Source organism: Eleutherodactylus coqui, chromosome 7 (genome assembly GCF_035609145.1).
Source record: "Eleutherodactylus coqui strain aEleCoq1 chromosome 7, aEleCoq1.hap1, whole genome shotgun sequence".
Classification (NCBI taxonomy): domain Eukaryota; kingdom Metazoa; phylum Chordata; class Amphibia; order Anura; family Eleutherodactylidae; genus Eleutherodactylus; species Eleutherodactylus coqui.
In genome coordinates this window covers 95087725-95103265 of record NC_089843.1, presented here as the reverse complement: position 1 = coordinate 95103265, position 15541 = coordinate 95087725, and the positions used below count along the sequence as shown (strand labels likewise).

Genomic DNA, 15541 nt, shown 5'->3' with positions numbered 1-15541 from the left:
TTTCTTCTCTGCAATTATGCAGTGCTTCCCGCATCTCCTAGGGCATTATCTTCACGGAATTGCGCAGTGTATTGTGGATTTGCATGCATATTGAGTGCGTATTTGCACACCTCTTATAGACTTCTAGGGGAGACTTTGCTGCGCAAGGTGCAGATAGAGCAGGATCTATATTTTAAGCATGCACGAAATGCGCCCAAAAAAGTTCATGAGAAGGAACCCAATAAGATCAGCGGGTTCCATTCGCTGCGCACTGCGTGCGTATATTTTATGCACGCAAATACAGTCATCTAAAGAAGTGCTTAAAAAGAATTTTATAAAGACAAAAAACCAGCCCTGTGGGACCTTCCTAACTATCTGAGTGATCACAGCTGATGGAGCTTTCTTATAGGGATGATGCAGGACAGGCTCATTACCCACTAAGCCAACCTGTAGAGAGTGCAAGGAGCTGATCGAAAGACCAGTGAGGTAAATAAGTGAGGGTTCAGACTGCAGGTTTACGAAGGGTGTATTTGAGCATACAGTTTGAGCGTGTAATATGCAGAGAATAGAGCCCGTTGATTTCAATGGGTTCCGTTCACATATTTATCTTTTGCGCATGTATTTAGGACATACAAAATACCTGCAGCATGCTCTGCTTTAGGGCTTATTCCCAGGAGCGTATGTCGGCCAACGTTATTACACGGCTGGCCAATATACGCTTCTATCTAAGCAGTCTCTCTGCCTCTCTCCTCCACTCCTGCGTTTGCAATGGGATAGGGGGGTGGGGGGGAGCTAAGCTTTGCTCTGTCCCACCCACTCCCATTTCTGGCTATGGACAACGGGCGGGGAGGGAGCTTAGCTCTGACCATGTCCTGCCCATTTCTATTGCAAACCGCTGGGAGGGGAGGAGAGAAGCAGAGAGCTGGTGAATAGGAAGGAAGGGGGAACTGTTTCGATGGATGCATATATCGGCCAGCTGTGAAAATGCCGGCCAATATACGCTTGTGTAAATAAGCCTTTACTGTGCATTTGTGCGCCAAAGGTCCCTGTAGAACTCAATGGGGAAGTGCGCAAATGTGTGCGCAATATGCCATGAGATGTGTAATTCCACTGGGAAAAAGAACACATTTGTAGCTAATTGGCTATTTCAAGCGATGCATCTTGTTTGCTGCGCACAAATGAACACACCTGACGGGTGGGAAAAGATCAGTAAAATTCGCTGATGCGTGCACAAAAAAACATGGTTGGTTCCGCAAAAATGCAGCACTGAGGCACATGGAAATGTGCATATGCTCGTGGAAAGGAGTCCTGTGTTCCATAAGCTGGCAGTGAAGCTGTCCTTTCTATACGCTGCAGCTACAGCACCCGACATGTATGGAATAAATACGTCAGCCTAAAACCAAGGGCGTGAACACAATCCACATGATACAAGATGGCATCGGACACCTTCCTCGAGTCCGTGAATAAATGATGTCGCTGCTGTTATCAGAAGGTGATGAGCTGGATGGCTTCACATGGCGTATAGCTGCTGCCGCTCTTTCTGCAGCAGGTTACGCTGGAAATCCGCAGTAGCCAAGTCCGCTTCCAAAGGGTGTGGGTTGGGCCGCGGTTTTTATAGCGGATCTGTGTAGATTTTAACTCTTGTGTATTTCAAGGTTGAAACTCGCAGCACAAATTGACGTCCTGCAGACTTGCATTTTGCAGGTTTTGTGTTTCAAAAATTGCAGATTCATTTCAGGGGTTTTCAGCACCATTTGAAATCTCCTTCAAAAAGCTGGCGCTGTAAAGGCAGCCTAATGCAGGTGATTCTTGTGTGAATAATGCTACGATTTAAACTATGTGAACTCGGAGGCACAGAGAGGTACAGTGTGAACCTCAAGAGGTCTAAAGGGCAAGGGAGTAGCTCTAAGGGGTGCAGAGGTGGCAGTCAGCACCAGGCCCTGGGACCTTTCACACGGGTGGAATAATTGTGTCGGGATGCAGCAGAGTTTGCTATTGCGGAATTCTGAACCAAAATCTGCAGGGCTAACTGCGGCTTTTGATGCGAAATTACAGGGCAATTTAAGCCATTTAGATTCTGCATCAAAACCCTCACAGACCGTGCGGAATTTATCTCGAACTGCAGTGCGGAATGCAGAAAATTCCACCCGTGTGAAAGGCCCCGTAGGCTACCCTCACGCACGACATCTGAGCTGCCAAAATTCTGTACAATTTTACGTTTCTGCAGATGACTAAAGTTAATAGGTTGTGCGAAATTGGATGTGCTTTAGGCCTGTTTTACACGGGCGACAGTAATATCGCCATGAGAAAAATCACAGCGATATCAGAGCTGTGTTCTGTGTGATATAGCTGCGTTTTCTCGAGGCGATATCATGACTTTGCAGTGCTGCTTTGCTGGGATTTTCAAGGGGTGGGTCGGGGAATAGAAGTCCTAGCTGCATTAAAAAAAAAAAAAAACATCACCTAACAGGCGCTGTCCGCTCCACCGCACTTTTCCTCCAAAGCTCCAGCACATTTGTCTGTAGTCTTCAGCCAGCACTTCCTGGAAAGGGGGTTCAAAAATCCCGCCTCCAGGAAGTGCTGGCTCTGATTGGCTGAGCCGTAGGAGTCAAGAACCAATGACTGCAGCACTCAATGAACCAATCACAGCCATCGCATTGAATGGCTGCGATAAGTTCATGGAGCGCTGAAGACGTGCTGAAGACGCTGCATTTTGACACTTGTGTGAACAGCCCCATTGAAATGAATGGGAGCGTTGTACAGCCTTTAGCACAGCGCTGAAAAGACAGTGCTAAAAGCTGTACAAAAACGCCTGTGTGAGGGAGACTTTGAGGGGCCCGATGGCCACTGTATCATATAAAAAAAAAATGCCAGTATTGTAAATGGCACATGGTAGGTAGAGGCCCTGTTACAGATTTTTTTGTCCTAATAGCTTCTAGTTTTGCCTCTGCATGTGGCTTATTTGTTGTGGATTTTCTAGAATATGCATTAACATACAGTGCAATATGAGATTGCGGTTTTAGAAAACTCTGTCCACCATGGTGTGGAAAAACAGCTGCATACAGAATATAATTTTGCAGTTTTTCAGTACATGTTCCAGCAAATGAGTATATAAAGACGTCTGCACTTCCAAACCTGGATCTGACATAACACAGACTTTAGTGAATGATGCAAAGGGCTGAAATCATCAATGCCGAGTACACTCCAGAGCCCTGGTCAGGTGTTTGGAGCTAGCTTTTGACAGAGGAACCATTAGGGAATTCAGCTTGAAGATGATACACAGCAGACCAGCTAATGTTTCATTGCTCACATATAAAATCAGAAAAGTCACCACGTATGTCTTACCTGCTGCCATTCCCCATGGTAATTAATGAAGTAGATTATATAGAGAAAGCGCGACATCACAGCCATAGTCCTTTGTTGCAGTGTATAACCCTGTGTCTTCTATCTTGTGACTTTAGGCAATTGTTGCCTGCCTCTTCACAATGGGCGACCAAGACACGATGACTGAGGTGCCTGCTGCACTGAAGCGACTGGCCAAATACATGGTTCGGGGATTTTTTGGATTGGAACATTCGCTGACCCTTGATGTGCTGATCAGATATCCTTGTGTCAAGGAAGATGACATTGCTCTGCTCCTCAAGTTCGAAAAGAAGCAGCTGAGAGCGATCCTCAACACCTTAAAGGCTGATAAATTCATCAAGTCTCGCATACGGTTAGAAACCGGCTCCAATGGAAAGAGCACCAAGCACAACTATTACTACATCAATTACAAAGTGCTAGTAGATGTGGTCAAGTATAAACTGGATCATGTTCGGCGCAAGATTGAGTCCGATGAGAGAGAATCTACCATAAGAGCTTCCTTTAAGTGTCCTGGGTGTCACAGCACCTACTCTGACCTGGAGGTGAACCAGCTGTTCGACCCATTCACAGGTATTTGTCAAATATTAGGGGATGCCCTGAAGTGTGACTGTGCTTTAAAAAAAAAAAACTTCTGATATGTCAAAAGTTTTGATGGCTGAGGTTTCAGGAGTTGAGACCCCCCCCCCCCCCTCTAATTTCTAGAACAAAAACAGCTGAAGTTTTTATCCAAGCTCTCTCACAGCTTGCTAGCTGAAGTCAAACTCATCTACTTTCTTTGCTCTGGTGATTGATGGGGAAGAAGTCATGGCACCCGGAGCCCAAGCTATCAAAACTTTTGACTTGTCAAACTTTTTTTTTTTTTTGAAAGCACAGCGACACTTTAAGGGGGTTCGTAGACTTAAAAATAATACTTTAAAACCGTGACCATTGTTCTAATTTCAGTAAAACGCGAGCGCCAAATCCTGTGTAATAACACCCTAAGGGTTCGTCCACATGGGCATATTGTCACTGCGTATTATGCATGTATTTTTCACGCAAGTAATATGCGGTGCTAAAGGCCAATTGACTTCTATTGGGGCACTCACATCTGCTTTTTTTTTTTATCATGTGCGTGAAAGAAGATGTAGCTAGTCCTATCTTGGTGCATAATGGGCATTAAACATAGTGAGCAAATACGTATGTTACATGTGAGTGAGCCCTTGGTTCTTTTTACACGGGCAGATTAAATTGTGATAACATTTAAGTGTTTATATTCACAAGTCTTGTGTCTGTGTACAATAATTGTGTTTTTTTTTTTTAATCCTAACTGTAGTTCAGTTATTGTGTCTCTTTTCTCATTCCACGCTCTTTCCGTTACAAACAAAAGGTAGATGCTAATTTCCACCTACAATCTTTAGATTTAAGGCTGATTTAGACACCGATAATCGCTCAAAGCCGTCTTTTGACACTCGTCCCTGTGTCTTCGCGCTCCAATGCTGTCACATGGGAGCTACTGGTGCTGGCTCGCTCAAGGAGCGGCCAGAGGGGGCAGGGCAGTGCAGGAGATTTCTCTCGTCTCGCTACCCCGCCCCTCTCCATTGAGTTACACAGCGGCCGTTCACTACTCAACGTCTGCTGTTTAAGCTGAACGATAAGCTCATTGTGCAGTTTAAACAGTGGCCATTCAGTAGTGAACAGCCGCTGTGTTATCTCAATGGAGAGTGGCCGGGGAGCGAGAGGAGAGAAATCTCCTGGACTGCCCTCCCTGCTGGTTGCTCCGTGAGCGAGCCAGCTCCGCTAGCTTCCCTGCAACAGCACAGGAGAGAAGAAACACAAGGACGAGTGTGGGGCATCGTTTGCCCGACATTCGTCCCGTGTAAGTGGGCCTTAACTGCACTAACATAGTGCAGTTTTCATTAACAAATCGCTGATCGTTCTCTTTCAGCATGCTGAAAGAGAACGATCAGCCTTATCAGGAGTTCACAGTGGGATACAGCTGATACTATTGTTTCAGCTGTATCCCACTCCCTGAACACAGACTATGTATGAAGAACACAGCTGTCCAGCAGTGTTCTGCATACCCCACAAGGAGCGCACAGTAATTTTCGGGGATGGGATTTAAATATAGGCCCTTTCCTGAAAATCATCCCTATCAAGTGTAAGAAATAAAAAAATATATATATATGCTCACCTGTCCGCCGCTGCCGGGACTCAGCCGTGTGTAGCCCTCTTCTCCCTGCACTGCTCTAGAAGTTCTTTCATCAGGCGGGGATTTAAAATCCCCGCCTGCTGAAAGAGCTGTATCTGATTGGCAGCTGAGCGCTGCGACCAATCACAGGCAGCGCTCAGCGGCCAATCATACAGCCAATGAATTCTCCTGGTTATAACTTGTCACTGCAGATGTTGACACACAGTTATCTTTAACTCCTCAATTTTCCTGGTTCTTAGCTTTGCTTTACAGACTTCTACATAATTTCCCCATCCATAGTTCCCCAGAGAGTAGTAGTGCCACCTGAGGTGACCTGCACAGTGGTAGTATGCACTTTTTTGTGGTCTCAGTAGGCCCCATTCAATAACAATGCTACCCTTCTGCTCTCACTCGATAATATGGCTTCCACTCAGTACTAATACTCCACATAGGTTCCGACTCTGTAATAATCCCCCACATAGGCCCCATTTAGTAATAATGTACCTCACAGTCCCGCACTCAGTAATAATGTTCTGTATAGATTCCCACTGAGGAGTAATCCCCCTCACAAGCCCCATTCAATAATACCCCTTATTATTGACCACTCAGTGATAATGCCCCATAATAGCTGCAGTGCCCCTCATAGGCCTAGTCCCCCACCACCCCACTTATTAGCAGTATATAGTTTGAAAAAAAAAAAAAAATTATACTGTCCTGTGACGCTCCTCCCTCTCCCAGCCTTTGCCGTCCACACACTTCCAGGTATAGTGGTCATGTGATCACTGAAGCCAGTCCCTGGCTGCAGCGATCACCTGGGCATGTCACATGATTGCTCTACCAAGAACTCAGTGAGTTCCTACACATGAGCAATGTTTACCCGCATGGCACTCAGATGTGATTAAACAAATCGCAGAATGTACTATCAGGCTGCAATATCTCATATCGCAGTGCACATTATTTTCAATGGGACCGGCAAATTGCGTGATCCTCTGCCGTGACTGCGATTCCCTTCATCCCCGCAACAATGCGAGGCGGTTTTCCTATGAAAACGCCTCGCATCCATGGGGCTTTCCCATGGTGGAGAGCGCGATATGAGGGTGGGAATCACGGCCCCAAGTCGCGCTCACTGTGTGAAGGCAGCCTAATACATTCATCCTGTTTCTTGTGCAGAGCTCTTTTGCTGTACTTACTGCAATGCTGAAGTGGAAGAAGACTTCGCATCAATGCCTAAAAGAGATGCCAGGACTCTTCTTGCTAAATTCAATGAGCAGATTGAACCTATCTTTGTGCTTCTCAAAGAGACAGAAGACATTGTGCTCCCATCTGAGTTGTTGGAGCCACAGCCAACATATATCCCAGAACTTGCAAACAGGTAAGTGTGCCGATATCATGTCAGCCATCATGCAAGCAATGATAATGAAAGCATAAGGCCAAACGTATTTACCATATAATACAAGCTACAGTGGCCACAGTAATAGTGCTGTATAATACCTACACCTATAGTACTCCTGAGTTCCATATAATGCCTACATCTGCAGAGTACAAGAAGGTCTTCTATAGAGCCCACTGCCACTGAGCTGCAATCCCAGCCAGGCTTCGATGTTGCTGCCTACCAAGCAGTAAGCGGCTGAACTTTTCATTCCACTTTTACAAACTGATGTGCATTGCAAAAATACTTAAAGGGGTGTTCACATCTCATATGCTGATGGGACAACCCCTTTAAGTCACACAGCTTAGTCACTACTTTGTTCTCAGAGCTTTCAGCTGGTATCCTGCTGAGAAGTCCCAGCGGGATACCAGCTGAAAGAATGCTATCAGCGCCGCCCGCTGAGAAAATCCACTTGTGGCGCTGTTAAGTCATCAGTGAGTTCTAGCTTATGAAGGAATAGTGCCCAAACAGTGCACAATGACCCCGCATTTAGACAGGACGATTATCACTCAAAAGATGGCTTTTGAGCAATAATCGTGTCTAAATGGGCCTTAGGGATTAATTTACAGTCAGAAGTCAATCGGGAGGGTGCGACTAACGATTTCTCAAATGAGGAGGAATACAGGAAGTTCTTTTATAGTTCAGAAGACATAGATGAACTAATTAAGGCCATCAGGGACATGCTTTATGTGGAGGAGCCCAGGCCTTGGGGAGCAGCAGAGATCCACCTTCCCTGTTGATAATATATATAAAAAAAAATAATCAGGAAGGAGTGGAAAAAGCCTGATATTGGAGCCAGCTATAAGGGCATTAAGAGGCGTTATCCCTTTACTGATGAGATATGTACAGATTGGGATACCGTTCAAAAAATTGATGTACATGTTGCCAAAGTGGCTAAGCATACATGCCTTCCATTTGAGGATGCTGCTCATCTAAAAGATCCGAAGGATTGCAAGGGCGAAAACCTTCTTAAAGAAAACTTGGGTGGCGGCTTCAGGTCTGCTTAGACCCGGTGATTGCAGCCACATACGTAGCCAGAAACCTGCATGTTTGTTGGGTCAGTTGGAGATGCATGTCCAAAACAAGGCGCCAAGAGAACCGATTTTAGATTCTCTACCAATCCGTTGAGACTGTGAAGCTGACAGCAAGATCTGCAGCTTTATCTAATTCGGCCAGGAGGGTACTCCTGGCTAAAAGACATGCCCCTCCCCCCCTCCCCCCCACAGCTGGTCTGCGCATGGTCTGGTCGGCGCGAGCACGCTGGAGCGGCCCCATTCAACGGGACAGAAGAGGGCAGACTGCGCAAGCGCGTCTAATCAAGGAGAAGGATTTGGTCGGCGCCATGGGGACGCCAACACGGGGCGGGGGGGGGGGGGGGGGGGCCCTGTAGGTAAGTGTATAACTTCTGTATGGCCAATATTTAATGCACGATGTATATTACAAAGTGCATTTATATGGCCATACAGAAGTGTTTAACTTCACTTGCTTTTGCGGGACAAGCCCTTTAAGAGACAGGTCTATTACAATTATTCCTTATTTAGACCCCATCCTCGTAGTAGGGGACAACAGGGATCTAATATTATCCTATGTCACTATCACCATCCAACTGCTACAGCATCTAGGTTGGTTAATAAATTGGAAGAAGTCGGACACAGAACCCAGTTAGCAGAAAATGTTCCTAGGCATCATACTGGATTCAGTACAACAGCGTTCATTTCTCCCCGTAGTACGGAGAAAGGATCTCATCCTGCGAGTCTCTCAATTTGTGAGGCAAAGAGTTTGTACCACCAGGATAGTCGTGTCACTGTTAGGAAAACGGACAGCTTGTTATCCAGTGGTGGCTTGTAGATGATGCAAGCTTCCAGGGAACCTGGTCTCAGGAAATCAGGGAACAACTGTCAAATTTCAGAGAGCTGTTGGCAATCTGGAAAACCCTGCAAAAATCCCAGAGTTTAATTAAAGGGAAACCTTTAAAGATTTTATCGGACAATGTCAGCCGTGGCGTATGTTTGGCATGAAGGGATCGGGCAGGCATCCCTGCAGAGCTTAGTTCAGAGAATTTTTCGCTGGGCGGAACATCATGTCCAATTGATATCGGCGACCTACTTGAAGGGTGTTCAAAATGTGACGGCGGATTTCCTCAGTCGCCAACGTTTGGATCCGGGAGAACGGCTACTTTCACAAAAGGCCTTCCATGATATAGGGCGAAAGTGGGGGTTTCCTCAGATAGATCTGTTTGCACTAGAAAAAAAAAAATCTGAAACACATTTTTCCCTCAACCCCCAAAGATCATCCAAGGGGTATAGATGCGCTAATTCAACATTTAGGACAAGGATTGGTTTATGCCTTTCCTCCGGTTCCTTTATTTCCCAGGGTGTTGCAAAAAAATCAAGCATGAGTTTTATAGTACTGGTTTTACCCAAAGGGAGTTGGTTCTCCTTACGGCCCCCTGCACACAGGCGGAAGTTCTGCAGTGGGATTTCCCGCAGAATTAGCGCCCGTGCCCGCCTGCATAGGAATGCATTACAATACGCAATATTATGCAGACGGACGCGATTTGTCCGCGTGAAATTACACCCGGAAAACAAATCGCGGCATGCTCTATTTCTGTGCGGGTCTCGCAGAGGGAGGACACTTACTACTGAGGGCCACTGTGGCGGGACACTGTTACTACCATGGTTTTCTGAACAGAAGACTTACCCCAATAATAAGCCCTACCCTGATTTTCAGGGGGCTTCAAATATGTCCTACCTTGAAAATAAGCCCTAGCTACACTAGGTGACAAAAACCCACAATACTCACCTCGCAGACGGCGTCTGTGTCCCCCGCGATGATCTTCCAGGCGCTGCAGCTGGCTGCTGTGTAATTCTCCCCGTTGTCAGAGGATTCTCTCTCTGGTAAACGGGGCTTTGAATTCCCCTGGCTTCAGCAAGTGAGCACTGTAATTGGATCGAGCGCCAGCCAATCAGTGATGTAATTCACTGAATGGCTGTGAATGATCCAGCTGAAGACTTCTTTACACTTTTTATATCTCTGTAAGGGACTTGTACCATAGCAGCTATGATAATGCATTGCAGGACTTCTGTACTGCAATGCCTTATTGCTTGTGATAGCGATCATGGGCAATGGCAACCCAGGATACCTGTATCTAGCGTCCTGTTGTCATGGCAACCTATCGGCCCTCCGCAATTACATCGTGGGGGTCCGATGACGTTAAATAGGAAGCACGCTCCCTCTGTAAACCCTTTACATGCCGTGGGCTAAGCTTCAAATCCAGCGCCATCTACATGACGTAAGGTTATGTCCTGTCGAGTTAAGTACCATGCTGCCGTGACTTAACCTTACATCCTGTGGCATTAATATGCACCAAAAAGGGCACAAATGCACTGATAAATATGGGCCATTCGCTCTTGGGGGTTCTCATTGCTTTCAGTCTTCTACATGTTTTGTGTTGTCTAGAATCTGTGTACTCTTCTACTGTATAAAGGTGAGTTCACACACAACAGAACTGCTGTGGAATGTGAGCTGAAATCCCACAGCAATCTACAAACCCCATTCACTTAGGGCTTATTCACATGTGCATAATATGGCCTGCTGAATCCCCATTGATTTACTTTGGGGTATGCAGACAATTGTATGTGTCACATGACAAAAAAATATGTGGCATGTTCTGCTTTGGTACATTACACCTTGAAATAGGTCAATGGACATGCATAAATGCCAAGGAAACATACATATTCACTGCGCGTCTAAACATTGGACCCCCCCCCCCTTTTTTTTTGCACGTGCAAACACATGCACGCAGAAGGGCCAAAACGCGTAGGGAATATGTGATTTTTGAGTTGTGTAAATATGCTGTGCATTACACAACTGAAACCTGCATACGTTGGTCTGAACAAGCCCCTACAGTGAAAAAAATCTGAAACAGAAGGCAGTTATGCTGCAGATTTTCAAATTGACAGGATATCCTATTTTTGCGGAAATTCTGCAGATTTTTAGCACAGAATTTATTCATTTCAGTCGTATAACTGATTTCTGCAGGAAGTGGACACCTCCATACCCACAACAAAGACCAGGCTTGGTATTGCAGGCCAGGTTCCCATTCACCTTAATTGGGACTTGGCATGCAATATCAAGCCTGGCCACTGCAGTGAGAACAGAGCAGTTTGCTTCTTGCAGAAATCAGCTCAGTACACTGGCCTTTTAAATAGCCGATTGGTACTGTTGGGGGTACCCTCTGAAGTCCTGGTGGTGCACGAAAATCTGACTCCTATGTCTGCGTTTTCCTATACAAGTCTAAGTAGCTTACGTTTTGGTACCAAGCTCTGTGAGGTACTCGTTCTCATTAAGGAGATCCAATAAGCCTCCGTCCATTAGAAAAATGAAGTTGAAAACAGTTAACCCTTTGCAATCCAATTTTGGATTCAGAGTTTCCTAGGGGGTTTTCTCTTTCTGCCATTATACAATAGCACCATCTGCTGGCTAGAGCCAGTACTGCGGTATTGGACATGCTAGAGAGGCCCCTGACAACAGAGCGGCCAGTAATCTACAGTAAGAATACCCTGCCGGACGTCTTCCGACATCGGAGCTGTACAGCCTTCAATCAAAATGTCTTTAGACGTCAGACAGTGGATTGGAAAGGGTTAAAGAACAAATATTGTGAACCTTATTTAAAGGGGTGGTCTCGCGAAACCAAGTGGGGTTATACACTTCCGTATGGCCATATTAATGCACTTTGTAATGTACATTGTGCATTAAATATGAGCCATACAGAAGTTATTCCACTTACCTGCTCCGTTGCTAGCGTCCTCGTCTCCATGGTTCCGTCTAAATTCGCTGGCAGCTTGCTTTTTTAGACGCGCGTGCGCAGTCCGGTCTTCTCTATTCAGCACGAGCCGCTTCAGTGTGCTCCCCGCTACAGCTCTTCTGCGCATGCGCAGACGAGCTGTCACTGCTCGGGAGCGCGCTGCAGCGGCCATTCTGCACCTTCCTCTGTTAGAGGAAGGTGCAGAAACTGGAGCTGCCCAGCGGAGAAGCCCAGCCCAGCCCAGCAGCCCCAAGAAGCGTCCCAGGTAAGTGATGGGTCGGGGGGGGGGCTGCCGCTGCGCCGGGGGAACTAGCGCTGCGCCGGGGGGGGGGGGGGGGGGGGCTGTCGCTGCGCCGGGGGGGCTGCCGCTGTGATGGGGGAACTAGCGCTAGGCCGGGGGGGCTGTCGCTGCGCCGGGCTGCGCCGGGGGGGGCTGTCGCTGCGCCGGGGGGGCTGCCGCTGTGATGGGGGAACTAGCGCTAGGCCGGGGGGGCTGTCGCTAGGCCGGGGGGGGGCTGCCGCTGCGATGGGGGGCTGTCGCTAGGCCGGGGGGGGGCTGCCGCTGCGATGGGGGGGCTGTCGCTAGGCCGGGGGGGGGCTGCCGCTGCGATGGGGGGGCTGTCGCTAGGCCGGGGGGGGGCTGCCGCTAGGCCGGGGGAACTAGCGCTGGGCTCCGGGGCCTTCACCTGGGCTGAGGGTCTAGCGCTGGGGAGCCGGGGGCTAGCGCCGGTTACCTGCTGCCTGGCGGTGGGCGTCTGGTCGGCGGCTGCGATGCGTCCGGTTGCCATGGAGACACAGCTGGCGGCGTCTCGGGAGCGCGCACGTCGGGCTGCAGCGAGCGACGGGGAAAGAGCCGGCGGCCATCTTGAGAAAACTTTTATAAGTTGCTGAAACGCTGGAACGGTAAGTACGAACCAGCTAGAAATGTCATTTACAGGGGGGCTTAGTAATGTGTACTTAATGGGGGGGACTGGGCAAAAAAAAAATTTAACTGCTTCCTCGAGACATCTCCTTTAAGCATGGAAAGTTTACGCTTCCGTTGTGTAGTATCCCTCTTGTTCTTGTAGTGTTCCTTGAAAGACCTTACAATCATCACTATACTAAGAGTTTCCATTTTACCCAAATTCTGATGGCCGCTCTTCATAATTGAAGCCTATTTACTTTTAGCTGTGAACAGAGTTTTGACATGACAGCTGTTGATATGCAAGGAAACCAGGGGAGATGGGCAAACAGAATGTCATCTATGCAAAATATGTATGTCCAAGATGTGACCATTCATGTCCGCGAGCCTGAGCTTAAAAAGGTAAAAGAAAAGAAGGGGAAGGAGCAGCCAGTGTGGCTGAAGGAAAGTACGGTGGTTGTGCCCGAAACCCCTCCCGAAGAAATCAAGGCTGATGTTCGTGAGTACTGCAAGAAACACATGAAGTCACTCACCTATATAATCCCTAATGGTTACTGGGACTACGTACCTAGAATGCTGTCTGTTCAACTTGCTTATTCATTCTTTCACTGCTTGCAACTCTGTCTTGGTGATTCCATTCCACTGAAAAAGCACTAAAATACACACTGCGTGAAGTGGTTTCGGTGCATTTACCACGTAACGTGTGGGCAGGATGGGCCAATCCAACCTCAGCCTTTCTAGACACACTTCTCTTTAACCTTCATGTACATTTTTATGCTGTCCCTTCTTTAAACACTATAAAGTAGATCTTCTTTGGTTTGTGTACTCCACACAAATCTATTAGAGCCCTTTAGGCTATTCACACCGATCTATGGTCCAGGTGAACTTAATCGCTGCATGCCCTTATAAAGAATAGCACATGCGATGCGCTGAATCTGTGAGTATTGGCCCGCACACGGACTGGTGTCCATCTGCTGGCCAGCACCACTCTCATATGAACCATCTGAATACGGCTTTAGAACATAACAGCAGAGGTTGGACTGCTTCCATCAGCATCATTTTCTCCATAACTTACTTAAACATTCTTTTCTGTAAACTTAAATCTAATTGTTTGATCTGTTCTATTATCCAAAGCGCCTGAGGAACCGGAGCATGTGGATGAAAATGCCAACCAGAAGGACAGTGCTGCTGACAATGAAGTGATCAAGGCTCTCTTAATCCATGAAATGAAATCTGGATCTGTTCCATCTGTGCCTCGAATTACCAAAAGTGATTCAGAAAGTGACACCAGTGAGTCTGATGAAGAGAAAAAACGCACAAAGCCAGCAGCAGGAAAGCCCATGAGCAGTGTAGAACAGGAGGAAGAGGTTGAAGCCGATGACCCGGTGGTGATGGTTGGTGGCCAGCCCCATGTATACAGCGAGGTCAGTCAAAACCCAGCTCTTGTGGCATTCATGTCTGATGAGGAGAGAGAAGCGTACATCAAAATAGGACAAGAAATGTTCCAATCTGCATTTGAGTGATGTGTCCTCTATGCTAGAAGCAGACCACTAAAAAATATCCGAAAAAAATTTTCTTTTTTTTTTTTTGTTTGCACAGACAAGGGCTCTTGTTATGTTTTGTTGCACACAGCAACCTGTAAATAAACTCTTGCAGCATGAAATCTTATGTCTTTAATGTTCCCTTTCACAAAAAACATCTGTTTGCAACCAGAAGAATCACTTGCAGCGATTTGTGAGCGTCAGCGATGCTTTTTTTCGGAGAATAATCTCGCATCGTTGCTGCCCGTGATAAAATTGCGTGATTTTTTTTATCGCATAAGTCAATGGGACTTTGTAATGTTAAAGTCGCATCACATTGCAACACGCATTTGTAGCGTTGTGATGCGATAAAAAGAAGCCTCCATAGGAGAAAAAAGTAAAAAGATCGCAGAAAGATAGAGCATGCCACGATTTTTTTTATCCCTTCCACATCGCATCAGTGAAAATATTGGTTTCATATTCTGCTTTTTTAGTGCCGCAGCAGGCGAAAATCACATGATTTTGTTGCCCGTGTGGAGTCAGCCTTGGGGCTCATGTTGACAAACCATGTTTTCACTGAATAGTTTACGGAATTTTTTTGCATGTGCAAACACGCAAGCACGCTCCCCTTAATTACAATGGGCAATTAGGTTTAATGTGTGTCATTTGTGTCCGAAATATGCACAAAAATATGACATGCTGCAGTTTTGTTTTTTGGCACGACTGAATTGCACACACACAAAAAAATTATTACCGAACCTATTAAAATCAATGGGTTCTATTTACTGTGTTCACAAATTTTGCATGTGTAATACACAGCACAAATGCATTAATGTGCATAAACCCTGAGGCCAGTTTCACATGGCAGAGGATTTCGCACAAATATGAACCCCATTCTTTTGAATGGGATCATATACATGAGCGATGTTTAAAAAACAAATCGCGGTATTTTCTATCTTTGGGCGTGCCCTTGCATCGCATAGCCCATTGTTTTCAATGGGGTTGGCAGATGCATGCGAGTGCGATGCAAGGTTTCCCGCTGAAAACAATAGGAAACAGTCCATGAACCTCTACTGCGGCTGACAGCTGCTTTCCTATAAGTGGTGCAAGGCGGTTCTCATCCGCTGCAAAATCTTATGTTGAGAAGCGTGATATCAGGCAGAGTTTTACCGTCCAATATCACACTCACCTGTGTGAAGTTAAGCTTAAACTGCCATTACATAACTACATTTTTCTCCTGCACACATGCGAGCCACTGATCACAATGCTCAGCAGTTCCATAGAGATTAATGCAGCAATAGCATGAATGATTAAAAAGAACCTGCAACCACCTATGAGCACTAGAACTTAGTTTATAGTGTTCCAAAGGTAGGTC

General features: G+C 46.6%; 1 protein-coding gene across 1 annotated transcript; it reads left to right on the top strand.

The window, feature by feature from the left end:
• The first annotated feature begins 3464 nt into the window (after positions 1-3464).
• Positions 3465-14188, top strand: LOC136573364 (general transcription factor IIE subunit 1-like). Its single transcript, XM_066574659.1, has 4 exons — positions 3465-3912; positions 6680-6881; positions 12913-13145; positions 13781-14188. The coding sequence occupies exons 1-4, from the start codon at positions 3465-3467 to the stop codon at positions 14167-14169; spliced, it is 1272 nt and encodes a 423-aa protein (XP_066430756.1). The 3' UTR covers positions 14170-14188.
• Positions 14189-15541: the final 1353 nt, after the last annotated feature.